Source organism: Hydra vulgaris, chromosome 02, assembly GCF_038396675.1.
Source record: "Hydra vulgaris chromosome 02, alternate assembly HydraT2T_AEP".
Lineage (NCBI taxonomy): Eukaryota > Metazoa > Cnidaria > Hydrozoa > Anthoathecata > Hydridae > Hydra > Hydra vulgaris.
Window position 1 is genome coordinate 38,336,861 of NC_088921.1, and position 17,886 is coordinate 38,354,746.

The following is a 17,886-nucleotide window of genomic DNA, read 5'->3' on the forward strand; positions in this document are numbered from 1 at the left end:
TTGTGTCACCATCTGTAAGTTTATCAGGAAGGTTCCTGACTATAATAATAGAATATAAGAAAAAAATTAAATGCCTTTTATCTAATTTATTTATTTATATATATATATATATATATATATATATATATATATATATATATATATATATATATATATATATATATATATATATATATATATATATATATATATATATATATATATATATTGCAAACAGCACACTGGGGCAACGCTAAAACAGCTTTGTTTCAACGATTTCAACGTTTTTTAAATGTTGGCCCTACAAAGTTTGCTGCTTGAGATCAATAGTTGTTTTTTTTTATATTTTAAATACTAAGTATTTTTACAGGTAAATGATTCTGAGGAAGAATATAATCCATTAAAAAGTTCTTAATATAATTTAATTAAACTTGATGGATTTGCAATAGAGGCTGTCAGGTATATAAAATTTTCATACATATTGAGTTTAGATGAGAATTTCTTATATATACTATATTAAAAGTATGAAAAAAAAATCATAAGTTCATTGTTCATCCCCAGTAGGAGAGGAGAGGGTGAATATAAAATGTTAAGTGATCACATATAGATAATATACTTTGCTTTTTCGGTTTTGTTTATTTATTTTATAGTTTCTTATTTGTAGGTATGATGTCTCATCTCATGCTGCAGCTGCACTAGCGAATGCTCTATTACTAGATTATGGAATCATTAAACATGGAGATTTGAATCAAGTTGTAGATCGAAGCAAAATTGAGAGGTAAAAACTATTTCATTATATATGTTAGACAAATATAAATATATCTCTTTATTTATTAGTTTATATAAATACTTATTTACAAACCATTTAATATGATATTTTGCTAATACTTTGCTATAATACTTTGCTAAATTTTTGCTATAATACTTTGAGTTGTTTTATAGAGAGAAGAAGAAAGTAATGTCAAGATATGGTGATCAACATGATAATAATTTAAGTAACTTGGTGTGTTTGGGTGTTGATGGTGAAGATGATAAAAATGTTCTTCAGTTTAAGGATGTCATTGAAAATGGAGAAACTTGTCGAGAGTTACTGAAAAAGAACATCATTTAACTTTTACTAATGAAAATAGTTCTAAAAATGGTTTATATCTCTCTCATAAAAATCTTGCATCAAATGATGCAACTGGTTTACTTCAAAGTGAAGTTGTATATAATGTTCTGAAAGAGTATGATAGTTTAAATTCAGTACAAGCTCTCCTTCTTGATAATACAAATGTCAATACAGGTTTCAAAACTGGAGTTGTTGCATGTTTAGAAAAGAAATTAGAAAGAAAAATACACCTAATCAGATGTACTTTGCATCACAATGAACTTCCATTTCGAAAAGTATTCAAAATAGTTGATGGCAGTTCGAAGTGTCCAAATAAATTTTCAGGACCTATTGGAAAGCAAGTTTCTATAGATTTCCATCTTAACCCACAAGTGAAGTTTAGCAAAATTGATACTCCAGTGGAGATACTAAATATTCCCATTGAAGTAGTTAATGATTTAAGTCACGATCAAAGACTATTATTTGAATATTGTCTTGGAATTTCTAAAGGATTTGTTATTCCCATATTTTTTAAAAGAAAAATTGGTCCACTAAACAACGCAAGATGGTTGACTTTAGCAATTCGAATTATGGCTTTGTATACTCATACTGAAGCACCAAGTCTAGGGCATGTAAGGCTTGTGAATTTTATTGTACAAGTGTATGCATACATTTGGTTTCTTATCAAAAGGTCTTCTAAATTTATGGATTCTCCAAGTATATTCTTTAAAATGACAGAACAGATAAGAAAGCAAGATGAGGAAATACAGAATATTTGTTTTAAAAATCTAAAAAAAAAATTCATATTGTCTATTGCCTGAGAACTTTTTATATTGTATGCTTTGATATGAAGATTCTAACATAAGGAAACAGGCGTTACTAGTTATTAAAAAACTCAGGACAAGTAAAGATAAAGAATGCCGTGTTATAAATATTGCTAATGTTGACATAAACTTTCAAGCAACTTCTTGGACAGAATGAATTGACTTTAAGAAAAGCAGTGAACCGGCATCAACAATATGGTTGAAGGATGACCAAATCGATGCACTAATTGCAACTAAAGAAGTTCAAATTAGATACAGAGGCTAGTGACCAAGTATATGGCAGGGAAGCTCGTCATAAATATATTTTGACCAAACTAAAATCCAGGGAAATTTATTTTGAAACTAAAAGCGACTTTGTGGTTTTTTAATAAATAATTTTGTTATGCATTTGATGTTAATAAAACATCTTTATATGAATGTACTTGCTTTTACTTATTTGATTGCGAGGAATATAAAAGTGTGTTTAGGATTTAGGACCAATGCAGTAGTAGGGTAGTGGTAAAGTGTTCGACTCACATTTGCAAGATATTTATTTTAGAAATATTTCGCATATGCTCGTCCCTTTGGCAATTGAAATCTTATATTCATGAGTTTATAATGTTTATAATGTATATAAAGTGTTTATAATGTAAAGAACAATTAAAAAAACAACTTAGAAACATGTTTGGATTTTGGTGATGGATCCATGACTATTTTTATTACCACTAATTGTACTTTGAAAAACTAAAAGTAACTTACATAAGTAAACTTTGTATATACAGTTAAGTAATTTTAAGTTTGCTGTTTAAAACTTGATTGCATTTTATATTAATAGATATGCGTTAAAATGAGGTATAAAAACTTGCTAAAAATAAATGTTTTAATGAGTATATTGCTTATATACCATTATATTAAATAAAATTTTTATAATTTATTATTAATTTATTTGACCATTTCATTATGAATAAATTTGTTTGAAAAAATAAACTTTTGAATGGTTTTGCTATTTTTATTAATTGATTTCATAAATTGAAGAAAAACGTGAAAATTAAGAAAAAATGCGTTTTTTCGCATTTTTTTAAAGTCGATTAAGCTTGCCATTTTTTATTTTGGATAGCTGAAATTTTTCATGAGCTTATATTTTACCCCGTTGAACTTACTCCCGGGTTACTAAAGTTGAATTTCCAAAAAAGTATGAAAATCACTCCACCCTAATATATATACACATATATATATATACATATATATACATATACATACATATATATATATATATATATATATACATATATATATACATATACATATATATACATATATATATACATATAGATATATACATATATATATATATATATATATATATATACATATATATATATATATATATATATATATATATATATATATATATATATATTTATATATACCTTTTTTTTAATTATATATATATATTTTTTTAAATATATATTTATATGAAGTAATGGTGTGATGCAGAATTATTTCTGGTGGTTTAATTGGTCTATACTTTTTCAATGTTTCAATCCCAGGTGATTTTTGAATCCCAGATATTTAAAAATGCTAGAAAAGCTTTTATGACAGCAAGTTAAACAATATAATATGTACTTTAAACAAGGTGGGACATCATATATATATATATATATATATATATATATATATATATATATATATATATATATATATATATATATATATATAAATTAATAATCATTTATAATATTATGCTTACCATTTTGATTTTAAATCAAAAAAATGCTGACCGCAATCTCCTGAACTAGTAAATTTTGAAAACAATTAACTTCAAATGATTAAAAAATATTAATTTCACTGCAATCAAATCCCAGTTTCAAAATCAATTGCATAGTGATATTAGCAAGTTTAAGTCTTCTGAAAAAACTTTATTTTGCAGCTAAATTTAATATTCATGAACTTAAAAAAACATTTTTTAATAAGCTTTTGGGAACAAAAATAGAAAAAAATCTGATAAAAAACAATATGATACCATTATTAAAGTAAAAAAAAAAGGTGCCTATTTATGAGTTAAGTATTTATAACTATTGAAGACCACTGGAAGATTAAGACATATGGAATCTTTTGCTAACAACTCAAAGTGTCAATTGATCAATCCATCTAACTACTGAAAAAAGTAAAATTTATCTTAAAAATATCAATAATATAGCAAGAAACACGTTTGTGAACTAGTGACATAATACAGACGACATGATAAAATGGTTTAATACATCTGTGATAAAAAAAATGGTATTTTTTTCAGTTTTACATTAATAAATTTTATCTATTAAACTCTCAAAAACAACATAAATCTTTACTTCACTCTAAGCAGTATATAGAAACATCAGATTAAACATTTGGCCTTATAAATCACTCTAGAAAATCTTTCCATTTTAACTGATTACAACATGTGGGTTAAGAAAATTGGAGATCTAAACTTTAACTTTAATGAAAAGTTTTGATGGGGTCAAATTATGCAAGCTTCTTGGCCACTATATCTTGCATACTATAAGCCACATATATGTATCGCAATCCAATGGATTATATAGAGATGATGGCTTGTTTTACATTTAATTTAATAAATAGTTTCTTCCAATCATATAGAAAACCAGGTGATCTCTCTCCATTTTGGCTGAACTAAAAAGTACCAATAACATCAAAATTAAAGTTATTAAACAAAAGATAAGTTAAAATGAGCTGGTTTCAAAATATTGCCAACAACCATAACGTTTTCGAAGGAGTCACTGCATCAAATTTTTGTTATTAATTTTTTTGTCATTGATTCCTTTGTAATACATAATGATCACCTTAGACATGAAAGTTAGATAAATGTTTTTTTAATAACAGTTCTTATAATTTAATTTTACATATTACATATTACATAAGGAATATAAATTTGCTCTAGTATGTATCAAGCACTCTCTACCAGTATTTTTTAACATATATACTTATTAAATATATAAATGTAATGCAAGTTTTATATATACTTATTAAATATATAAATGTATATAATATTTTAATGTAATTATATTACAGGGCTCGAATTAACGCAAAAAAATCTAATCACAAAAAAAAAAATTCACCCCCCTCATTCCACGTGAGGCTTCTCGTATTTTATAAAGATAAGTTTTTATAACATTGATAACATAAAACGTGTTTAAAATAAAACAAATTAAATAGAAATGTTTAATTAAAAAAAATAAAAAAATGCATAAGCATCCACATACGTAGACCAAACGAGTAATGCCAGAGCAAAAAAACATGAGATACCACCTTTTTTATAATTTATTGCTTTACTATTAAAAATCTAATTACAATAAACGTACCATAAAAAATTTAAGTATAAATAATTTTTTCATTCAAATGGTTTTTAAGTTTTCATTAAACTTTTTTGTAACAATAACTGAAAAAAAAAATTGGTTTAAGAAATCAAAATTTCGTTAAGTTTAAGTATATGCTTAAATTATTTTTTTGGAAAAAAAATTTCCTTGAACAGAAGTAAAAAAATTTATTTTTTTTTTATTTAAATTTTTTTATAATTTAATTTTTGGTTTAACGTTTGCAATAACCATTGAATAGTAATTTTAAACAGAAAGTTATAAATCATTATAAAAAAAACTTTTAAGTACTATATTTTTTTGGTTAACAGGAAGTTACAGAAAGTAATTATTAAATAAATTTCTTTGGAATGGGAATAGTTTAATTTGGTCATTAATTTTTATAATTTTTAAGAGGTATTTATTTTCGTGCCTACATTTAGAAATTAGTTCAGATTTTTTATTTAATAAATTTTCCTGATTTAAATGAGTAATTATTTCAAATTTTTCTTGCAAACATAGCATACATTTTTTGGAAATGTTATTACAGGCAGGGGCAGATTTTAGAATAGACCATTGTAAATTAAATTTTTTATTTATTTTTTTTAAATCCCAAATATATTTTGACAGCATAGTCTCTTTTGAATATTTTTTATGTTTTAATGATTGTTTGTGGTTGGCATAACGTTTTTTCCATTCCCCCTCGGTTAGGCCAATATATTGTTTATCAGGATTATTTTGTGAGGAACAATGCACTTGTAAACTACATTTTTTGAAAGGAATTTTCCATTTAGAGGGCAATCTATTCTTTGTTTACAATTACAATAATCAGTGTTTTTTTCTTTTATATGTTCATTTTTATTAATTAACACGTAGTTGAGGCCTTTTATGATAAAAAATACTGCAAATAAAATTCGGCAAGGCTACAGTTTAACGGTCTTAAATAATTTTATTTTCTCGCTTGATACTCTAATGCGTGGAGACTAATGCTCAAAGTGGTGACTTTTTAATACTAACATAAAGAAAATTTATTGGCTTCAGAACATACATCAATTATCTTATAGCCTGCTGATACAAGGAAGTGCTGCAACAATGACTGAGGATTTGGCATTTTTTCTTTTATTCTTTTAATTCAAATTTCTAATGTTTAAAAACCCACCGCTAACAAGAGCGCAACAAGCAAAAAAATAAAATTATTTTAGACCACTAAACTATAGTTTTATCTAAAATTACATTGTATTTGTTAGGAATTTTTTTTATTTTTTACCTAGGTTTACCCATAGCTCTTCATTGCCCTGTAGTGCAATGATTTTTTGATTTATTTTACAGTCTGTGTTACATCTTAAAAAAAAATTAAAAAAAAAAATTCTGGCATTCCGGCCTAAAATATTGTAAATCCGGCAGGAACCGGAATGACGTAAAAGTCACAAATTCCGGCCGGAATTCCGGTACATCCCTACTTTTAAGAATTGTTAAAAAAAATGTTATATTAGAAAAAAAAAAAAAAAAAAGCAACAAAAAAAAAAAAAAAAACCAATTGAAAGTGTGAAAAGCAATCGCGATATGCTTAATTTGAGCCCTGTATTATATTTTATATATCCAAATTTTACCAAACTTTAGAGCAAAAAATTAAATAAACAAAATTATTTAAATCATGTGCAGTCAAGCATAAATTTACGTCAAAAAAAAATTAGCAAATTTATTGTTTTTAACTTTTAAATAACAACTTAATAAATTTAATAAACTTAATACAAAAAATTACTTGTTCTGGCCAACCAAAAACTGAGAAAGGAAACAATGCAGATGAAAACCATGTATCAAGAACATCATCATCTTGTTGCAAACATAACTTATCCTGTGTAACTTTAAATCTTTCAACAGCTTTTTCAAGTGCTTCTTCCTTTGTGCGTCCACTGACCCAGTAATCATTTGATTCAGCAGGACCAGATGGTTGTCCTTCAATGGTAACAAAATATGCTGGTATTCTATGACCCCACCATAGCTGACGAGAAATGCACCAATCTCTTAAAATATATTAAAATAAGTTCCAAAGCATACTTCAAATAAAAAATCATTTTAAATAACCATGAGTGAGATCTCGTCTCGTTCTCGTTTCTCGTGAGAAATGGGACTTCTCGTGAGAAACAAGAAATAGAAAATTCTCGCGAGAAGTAGAACGAGACTTAAATATTATATTATTTTCCAAACTAAAAATTATTATAATTTACAAAATGCTTAATAATTTGTTTTTTTAATTAATTAATATTTTGACTCCGTGATTTTAATAAATCTAATTAAAAATTTAATTTGTTTTTGACAAAAACAAATTAAATTTTTAATTAGATTTTTAATTAGATTTTTTAATTAGATTTTTTTTTAAAATCTAATTAAAAAATTTTAATTAGATTTTAAATATTCTTAATTAGATTTTAAATACAAAAACTTTTTGTATAAAATCGTGCACTTTCGACTTAATTTCATTAGTTTACCAGTGGAATTCAACTTGACACATATTGTTCATATTGAAAAGAAATATTCTTGCCTCATTTCAACGATCAAAAATGTCACCAAGAAAAAACAAAATCTGGAGATATTTTCAAAAAACAAGTGACGGTGCTGAATGCAAGGCGTGCAAAAAGTCTTTGAAAACAAAAGATGGAAACACAAGCGGACTTCATTGTCACCTCGAAAAAAAAACACAGCCAAGATTACGTTGAGTATTCTGAAAAAACTGACGACTCTCTTTATCCTCCTCCTAAGAAGAAACAACGAACCATGGTCGAAATGCTTGAAACGCAGTCCAAATATGACAAAGACAAATTCCATTCAAAAACAGTTTGACTCTGCAATGCTGGATTACTTTTGCACTGATCTGGCATCCTTTTCAGCAGTCGAAGAAAGAGGTTTCAAGAAATTGTTTGACATTGCAAACCCTAAACTGAGCCTTCATCACAGAACAACATATTCAAGAAAGCTTTCAATTCGGTCAAGAGAAGTTCAAGCTGGAATGAAGAGCATAATAACGGAGATTACGCCAAATCTAAAAAGTGCTGCTTTTACTTCTGACCTTTGGACTTCTAGAGCTCAGGACAACTACATCTCTTGGACTTTTCATGCTATTGTCAAAAATTGGAGACTACATCACTGGACACCCCATGTTCAACGGTTCCCAGGCAGACACACAGGTATCTTAATTGAAGGAAAGCTGGATTCTTTCTTAGAAGAACAAAATTTGCCTGCTGATTTGCCAATGTACTGCGTGAACGACCAGACAAGAAACATGAAACTTGCAGTCAAATTGTCAAAGCGCCTTGACCAATACTTGTGCAACAATCATATTTTGCAATGTGCAGTTCGAGATTTATTTGGAATGACTGCTGGAATGGATGATGCATTGCAAACATGCTAAGATTTGGCTTCTTTAACTCAGTCAACAGTTGCAGTCAACAGTTCAGTCAACAGTTGCAGCTGAGTTGCTTGAATCAGAATCAGACGCTCAAGGAATCAATTTTAGACAGTTATGCCAATCTGTTGACACAAGATGGAATAGTGAACTGGATTGCATAGCTTCTGTCCTACATCTAAAGAGTGCAATTATCAGCTTATGTGCAAATAAAGATATTTTTTCTTCAAAGACCATCAGTGCATCACAGTGGAAATCAATCGAGGGAGCAGTAGAAATTATGGCACCACTTAAAGAAGCTATGGAAACGTGGTCGGCTGAGTCTATTCCAACAATTAACACTGTCGCCGAATCTCTTTATTTAATCCATGACAAAATTGATCAATTTATTGAGACGGATGGAAAAAATGGCTACGGTGTCTCGTATGCAAAAAACTTGAAAAGCTGCATTGAGAAAAGATTTCCTCTTTGTCACACTGGAAACTTATTCAGTGCTGCAGCAAACTACTTAAATCCTGCTTTAAAGGGACTTCACTTGAAGCTCTTCAAAAAATTTTAAACAACAAAAGAATGATTAGCCTCACAGGTTAAGGATAATGTTGAGTGCCAACCTGTTGCCAGAGTCCTTTCAGCAGATTTGTCCCCTAATTCAAAACTGAAGCGCAAGTTAAACGTCAGACTTGAAACACAAAAGCCAACATTTGAACTGAATCCTATTTTGAGCGAAATGTGCCAGTATGAATATCTCCCTGATGCCAAAAAAGACTTTCCGATTCTTGATTGGTGGAAATTGCATTCAAATACATTGCCAGAACTCTCTTCATTAGCTAGACAAATTTTAGCTATTCCAGCAAGTTCAACTAAATCAGAGAGAGTTTTTAGCTCAGGTGGAAATGTTGCCCGATCATCAAGACACAATTTACACCCAGAAAAAGTAGAACAAATCATCTTAATCAGAAAAAACATTGTCTTGTTGGAAAAGTTTGGCAAAAAAATTCTGAATTAATATTTGAAAAAGTTGTTTACATTTGACAAATGTCATTCGTGTCTATTTGTCAAAACCATGTTTACATTTTTTTTTTTTTACGTGGATTTTAATAAATTTGTTTTCAAAAATTGTTAAATTTCTCGTCTCATTCTCGGTCTCATGAGAAGTACTAACTTCTCGTCTCGGTTTGAAAAAACCTAGTCTCGCTCATGGTTAATTTTAAAAATAAAATACAAACAAAACATTTAATTTGTTCTTTATTTTTAGATAAAGATATATACATATATATATATATATATATATATATATATATATATATATATATATATATATATATCTTTACCTAAAAATAAGCTTCAAATTAAATGAATAAATTAAATCAAATTGACTAAAATTTCCATGTCACCAAGCTATCTGGGATGAAAAAATTGCAGCACTTAAAAGTACTATTGACATATCTAAAGCTTCCAACAAAGTTTGGCATGCTGGTTTTCTCTATAAGCTTGCTTCATATGGTGTGTTTGGGAAAGTTTTTGAGATTATCAAATTGTTTCTTTCTAACCGCTTTATTAAAATCATCATCTAAAGCCAACACTATTTTTCATTTCCAGTAACTTCTGGGGTACCTCAAGATTCTATCCTTGGTGCTATTTTGTTCCTTATCTACATTAATAATCTTCCTGACAACCATACATCTAAAGTTGCTCTTCGCCTGATGACTCAACTTTATACTTTTAGATTGTTTAAAACAAGCAGCCAATCTTGAATCTGATCTCACTTCTGTAACAGATTGGGACTTGCAGAGGCTTGTGAATTTTAACTTCAACAAAGCAAGTTATTTACTGCAAACAACTACCGCAATACTATTGACATTCCTATATTAATGAATGGCAACTTCTCAAAGAGTCCTCTTCTTCATGTCTTTATGGAATATTGTTCGCTACTGATCTTTTATGAAAATTATATATACAATCGATTGCTAAATTAGTATTGCTAAGGTTGGTTCTCTTTATCATGCTCGCCATTTTATTACTTCTGATTCCGTTCTCTATATCTACTAATCTCTTACTTGTCTACATATGGAAAACTGTTGTCATATTTGGGCTGGTTTTTCTTATGATTCTCTTTCTCTTCTTGACTACGTCTAAAAGCGCATTTAAACGTAGTTAGACCCGCTCTATATGCCAACCTTAAACCTCTCTCCCATTATTGTAAAATTGCATCTCTACCTCTTTTCTACAAATACTATCATGGTTGCTGCTCAAAGGAGCAATTATCTCTAGTTTCATCAACTAAAAATAATTCTGACTTGACTACGCCATCAGTAAAATCTCATTCTTTTACTGTATCTGTTCCTGTGTGATCTAAAAAATTTTATTTGTCTTGTTTTTTTACCATGTTAACCCTTTGAAACTCTCCCTCGCTTCTTAAAGTTTTCAAGGCTCATACAACCTAGAACTTTTCAAGTCTTCTTGTAATAACTCCCAACTTAATAGTTGTTGCTAGTTGTTACTTTGTTGGGAGTGAATCAGAGTAAAAATAAAAAAATAATAAAAATAATTATACCAATAATTAAATAATTAAACCAATATATATTGTAACATATTTATACTGCAATATATATATATATATATATATATATATATATATATATATATATATATATATATATATCTATATATATATATATATATATATATATATATATACATACATACAAATATATACGGACAATTCTATTTTTGACTTACGTTACATGCGCAACAACTTTATAAAATATTTGCCTATTTAAACTGTAAATTAAATTTTCAGCTATTTTGTATGAAAGCTGTCTTGAGAATAAAATAAGCCAAAAAGTTTTGAGTTTAAAAAAAGAGGGCTTATTACTAATATTGCCACTGAACTTATGTGATGCAGAAAACAAGATAAAAAAATTGTTTCAACTTTTAGGTCAGATTTCTGCAAATTAGTGACGCGGTTTGTATTGGAAATTTTTACAAGAAGTCTATACCAATTTAAAAAATATATAAAAATTCATTAGAGGCTAAGGAAAATAAACTTGTTTTTTTGATACTATATATTTAACTTTTTATATCACTTATGTTACCAAGCGATTATTACTGTGGATTTTTTATTATTAAGAGTTAGACTTTTTATAGTTCGTAACAAAAGAATTGCAAAAGTATTAAACTCATTCATTAAAAGTAATTTTAAATAACTGGTGGCTTTCTTCATGAGTGATTTTTCATAACATTTATGAAAGTCATCAAATTGATAATAGTTTTTTTCGTAAGGGCAACTTTAAAAAATTACTTTAGTATGATAACTTTATTAATACTTATTCAGTCATTCAAATAAGAAAATTTGTCAAAAATTTTACTTACACTTCTTAGATTTAGGTGTATTGCCCTATTTTCATTAGGTTAAATTTTTAAAATGTGCAAAATAGATTACATAATTTACATTCAAATCTTTTAAAATACTTTATCACAGTTTAGGAGGGAGAGGGGGTGCAGATATATCTGATTGTTTGTAACAGGATCATGTTTTTGTTAACTTACTCTACATGAAAATTGCAAATGTTCTTTCATTACTTTCTTGAAATATATATACTTTTTAAAGTATAAAATCTGATCAACAACAAATCAAACATGGTAGCTCCATTTTCACATTAACTTATTTCGGATTATGCAAATAAATTCATGGTTAAATTAACATTTTATAATAATACTTTTTTAATGATGCAATAATAAGAAAAATCATACCTTTCAGAAGCACAAAAACGACTTGAATAAATTAATTTTAGTACTAAAGGTACATTTTAAATAGACTGCTATTTGTCTAAATCAATATTCATTTGCTAAAAATTAAATAAAACTTGACAACTTTTTGATTTTCTGCCATGGAATTGCCCATACATATATTTATACACGCATGCGCGCAGACACACATGCACAAAAAAGATACACATATATAGTGAATGTTTTTTTTTTTAAATATAAATTATAAAAACTACCTGCAGTTTTCCATCCATTGGTACCATGTCTTCTCATGCATTTGAGGTATTATCTTTAAATCACCATTACGTACAGCCTAAAGCCAAAGTAAAAGCCCATAAAAAGTAAATTTTTATCAACTAAAATATTTTAGGTAATAATAAGTATAACTAAAAATTAAAACTACATATACAAACTACATATACATACTACATATAACTACAGTCAGAGAAATAAGTATATGAACAAAAACATTTTATTGTGAAAAATAAACTTTGTCAGGTTATTTCAGAAAAAAAAAAGTATTTGATAATTATTTTTATATTTATTCTCAAAGCAAATTTAATCACAATTTTAAACAGCAAAAAATAAATCTATGTTAATTAATTTGGGTTCCTAAAATTTAACGACTCCCTTAGAGGTGTAAAAAACCTCAATAAGAAACAATTATCCGAACATGTAGTTTTGTAAACAAAGTTTTAAAATTAATTATTAAAAAAAGTTCTTTAATCAATTGTTAGAGAAATATTGTTTATTGTTGTTGAATAACAAGTAACTTTTAATAATTGAATGATATTTTTTAAATTCATTTAGATTTTTAATTGATACCAATAAGTATGAGAGTTAAAATCAAGTAATGGTCACACAAGCTCAGCACAATTTGGTTATTGATTTATTTAAGCAAGGTAAAACATTCGGTCAATAAATAAAGCAACTGAAATGGCATTAGGAACTATAACTGATCTGATTAAAAAGCACAAAATGTTTGAATATGTGCAAAATCAGCCAAGATCTGGAGCTAAGTGTAAAATAACATCCAGATTTGATTGATGAATTGTCAAGATTGTGCAAAAAATAAAAAATAACCCATCGAAAATGAAGACTTGCATTTGCTAAAAATTATGCCAGTATCATTCTGAAGGAAAGTTTTGTGGACTGACAAGTCAGAGTTTAATCTTGTGGAGTTTAATGGAGCTCAAAAAGTACGGAGAAAAAAAGGTGAAACATTCACACTCAACTGCATTTAAGAAACAGTAAAATTTAGTGGAGGGATTTTCATGGTCTGGGAAACTATGGCTTGAAATGGAACAGGAACTAGAGTTTATTGGTGGAATTATGGATTCTGAGGTTAATGTTAGCATTCTCAATAAAAATCTTTTGGCCTTAACTAAAAAACTTCAGTTGGGAAAGAATTTTATCTTCCAACAAAACAACAATCCTAAACATACATGAAAGAAAGCAAAAGAGTTTTTTAATCTGGAAGCAGATTGATTTACTTGAATGGCCTGCTCAAATTTCCAGATCTCAATCCAATTGAGCACCTTTGGGCTTTTCTGGATCAAAAACGCAGCACTAAATGTCTAACAAGAAAAGAAGAGTTAAAGATCTGTTCCAAGAAACATGGATTCATATTGATCCAGATACAAAAATCAAATGAATTGAATCAATGCCATGTTGACTTGCAGAAGTTATAAAAGGTAAAGGCGGTTCAATTTGATATTAAAAAGAAAAAAAAATATTTACTTTGAGAAACATTTAATCTTTAAAATTCTGTTAGGATACTTATTTATACTTTCAGATTTCTCTCATCTTGAAAATCACGGTCTCGGAAAATCTCTGATATCTTTTAAAAAAACATACAACATATTAAAAACATAAAACAGGGCAGCTCTTGATAATCAATGTTCAATAATATACTATTTTTTCTTTTTATAGCAGTACCCATTACCCATTATGAGGTCACCAAACTTGTGTTAACCTATATTAACTCTGTTTTTGAGTTAGATATAACCTTTTAGAGTTTGAGACCATTAATTTCTCATAACTTTATATTATATTTGTATTTCAAAGTACTATACTAGATGAAAATTTATAATAAAGTCAATTTTCATGCAAATATTTTTTAAAATAGTTTTTGGAATTTACCTACTAGTATGAATAGCATCAAAATACTAAAAAAATAGCAAACACACAGGCAGAGCTCAATAGTGACCCTCTTCAAAAAAATTTTTGAAGAGGGTCACTACTGAGCTCTGCCTGACTCTTACACAAAGTTGCTCCTAAAGAGCAAGAACTCTTTAAAACAGAAAAACTGTAAATACCTGAACAGCTTTTGCAGCCATTTCTTTACAATCCACATACCACTGAGGAATTAAAAGTGGCTCAACAATATCTTTTGACCGACTAATAAAAAAATTCATTTAGACTAGACTACATTCATTTAGACTAGATTTAAACTAAAAAATATAAAAAGTTTTTTAACTTGCCTGCACATAGGAATAACCATGGCATTATCTTCAGTTTTTATATACATATTTATTGATTTGAGAGCATTTAAAACCTCATATCTTGCAACAAATCTTTTCATTTTCTGAAAATGATTTTAAAAATAGAAAATAAACAAAACAATACTTTTGAATAAATTTTTAAAAGGAAACAAGAATTTAAAAATTTCACATTGCTATAAATAAAGTTATCAGGAATGTGCTTCACAGTTATAACAAATTAATCCAGCCACATCATAAATATTTACAACAGTTTATTAAATAAAATACCAATCATTTGTGTTAAAAATTAATCTTAAATTTGAATTCTATTAAGCATTATGTCAGGATGAAACCACATTTGTATGTTATTGGAATTTTATTCTTCTTAATTTTTCATTCATTTTTTTTTTTTTTTTTACAAATTTTAATACACTTATATTTTTTTAGAGACTTATTTTTTATTATATTATGTTCTTAGCATTGTAGCTGATGAAAATACAAATAAATATTAAATAGTTGTAGATATTTTAAAAAAACGTTTATAACCAACAAAAATATGTACACAATAATAATATATATTTTAGACCAAGAGTATGCTTCAAATACATTTTCACTTCCTATAGTATAATTAAAACTTTGAATGTTCCATGTAAACTTGTGAAAAAAAATCACTAAAATGCTAGTTAACGCAGTTTGTCTATTTACAATTTAACACTGAAATTCTTTTCACTCATGTTTAGGACTTTTTATTGGTATCACCAAGAGGCTTTGAGAGAAAGGTTTGTGGAATCATTCCACAAGCTAGTAAGCTTTGTGGAATCGTTTTTTACTTGTGTTTAATTTTTTAATTTACAACATTAGAAATCATCACTAAGTTTAATAAAAACATTCAGATAATCTTGATTTTTATTTCAGTCCACAAGTATTCAGTAGAACTGTGGATTTTTATTTCAGTCCACAAGTATTCAGTGGATGTTTTGCTTTTTGTTCTAGCTGTTGCTCAATGCATAAAATATTTTAGGATCAAAACGTGTCTTCTTTCCAATGGCATTGAACATACTTAAAATTCTAAAATTTAAGTATTGTTTTTTTTGCACCACCTGACCCAAAGAGCAAATTAACTCAAACTTACAAGATTGAAAAATTTGTGAATAAAAAAATTACAAATTTATTGCAACAAAAATAGAAACATTCGCTGAGACACTCATAACTAACATGTTTTAAATACTATTTGTACAAAACAGAAGTTAATCCAGGTAATAAAAATACAGGATAAAAATATTTATTGTCGTGTACCAAAATTAAAAAAGAACAAAAAACAGAAATATTGTAAATAAAAGTGCAATACTATATTTATCAACTTCAAAAGCATTTACAAATAAATATACTTAAAAAACAAGCATTTCTTAGTAATCATGGTGCAAAAAGTACATGCTTTAATTTTAAAATAAGCTTCACCCAACCTAAGACAAAGGTAATATTCATAACAAAGGTAATATTCATCCAATCAGGTTATTTTGTGTCAACATTGTTGTAAAACATGATTTTTTTTCATGAAAATCTTTATTCAGAAATATAAAAGTTAGAGATTGCTTCAAATAATATGCTTTCAAAATTGCTAAGTGACTTTAGCCCATTGCAACTCGCAATCGCTTAATTTGCCCCTTGTGACCAAAATATTTTCTTTTGCAAAGTTCCCTATGGTGACTTAATATAATATAATATTTAAAACTCCTCTTTCCTATAACCGAGCAGATAAACCATGTTTTAAGGAAAATTGTGAGGATTTAAAATTGATAAACACTGCCGAAATTTTATTTCTTTAAACATTTTTATCAATGTGATTTTAAATGAATGTATAAATTTGTAATAATTACCTGTTTTGAAGTTTATATTGTGCAAACAACTTGATGCAGATAGAGATGCTTAAATGTTATTAGCAGTAGACTTTATTTGTTAGTAAATTTTATATGTAAAATATTTTTTTCTCCCCAAGGTTTACTGTACACCCTAGACAATATTTTGTCTGACATTCAAAGTTCTGGAAATCAGACAGAAACCTCAGTTTCAATAATCATGCAGAAAAAATAATCTTTTTTAACAATAAGGATACTAATATTCTTAAAAAAAAAATTAAACATTTACTTAAAACAATACTCTGAAATACCAAATTTTTTATCATACTGCAACTGTGAACATTGAAAACATTGACTTAAATTAAACTAATTTTATTTTTTAATGACTAAAAAAAAAAAAAATTATACAAGATTTTGTTGTTGTTTTTTAAGATTAAAAAAGGAATGTATTTGGTCCGTTAGATAGTTAAAAACATTTTTAATTAACTTTTAAAAATTGTTTTTTTCTGACTTCCAAAAATTGCAAAAAAATATCAGACAATATACATTTAGTGAGTAAACCTTGTATAGCCTTTGTGCACACCTGAATTGCTTTCAGGACAGCTAACATCCTGTTAATTAATCTTAAAATACTTAAGATTTTCAGAAAATTTTGTAATGCAAATGAAATGAATGAGAAGTCAGCAATTCAATTTTAGAAACTTAATTCTATTTTATTTATTAATTGTAATGAAATATTAAAGCTTTCAAAATAACAAATCTACTCACAATAAATGTTTTGTACTCATCCTTGAAGTCATCAATATCTTTTATAAGACCAGATTCGTCAAAAATGGTTATAAATGGAAGGTTATGACGTTTACCTACTTCATAATCATTGTGATCATGAGCAGGAGTAACTTTTACAGCACCTATAAAAATTGTTTAATAAAATTTAAATAATTTTTTTTACTACTTTTAAATGTATACAGTTTATGTTTATTTAGTTTACTGTTTTTATTTTTATATTATAAAAAAATTTTCAAAATTTTTACTGCTTTCAATTTTACTGCTTTTAAATAATATTATTGACATAGAGAAGACATTATAATTTTTATTTGTAGGGGATTTATTAACTAGTTGATTTTGACTAAATTACAAAGCTTTAGTAAATTGCA

At 27.1% G+C, this 17,886-nt stretch overlaps 1 protein-coding gene across 3 annotated transcripts in view; it reads right to left on the minus strand.

Annotated features, from left to right (window-relative positions):
• LOC100215466 (valine--tRNA ligase) overlaps positions 1–17,886 on the minus strand; it is a 59,931-nt gene that overhangs the window by 23,109 nt on the left and 18,936 nt on the right. For all 3 annotated transcript variants that reach the window (XM_065790801.1, XM_065790802.1, XM_065790803.1), the window contains 5 exons: positions 17,498–17,640; positions 14,874–14,977; positions 14,709–14,790; positions 12,627–12,703; positions 6,982–7,243 (listed from right to left, as the gene is read on the minus strand). In XM_065790801.1, the coding sequence (XP_065646873.1) occupies positions 6,982–7,243; positions 12,627–12,703; positions 14,709–14,790; positions 14,874–14,977; positions 17,498–17,640 (668 nt within the window). The remainder of the gene's footprint in view (positions 1–6,981; positions 7,244–12,626; positions 12,704–14,708; positions 14,791–14,873; positions 14,978–17,497; positions 17,641–17,886) is intronic.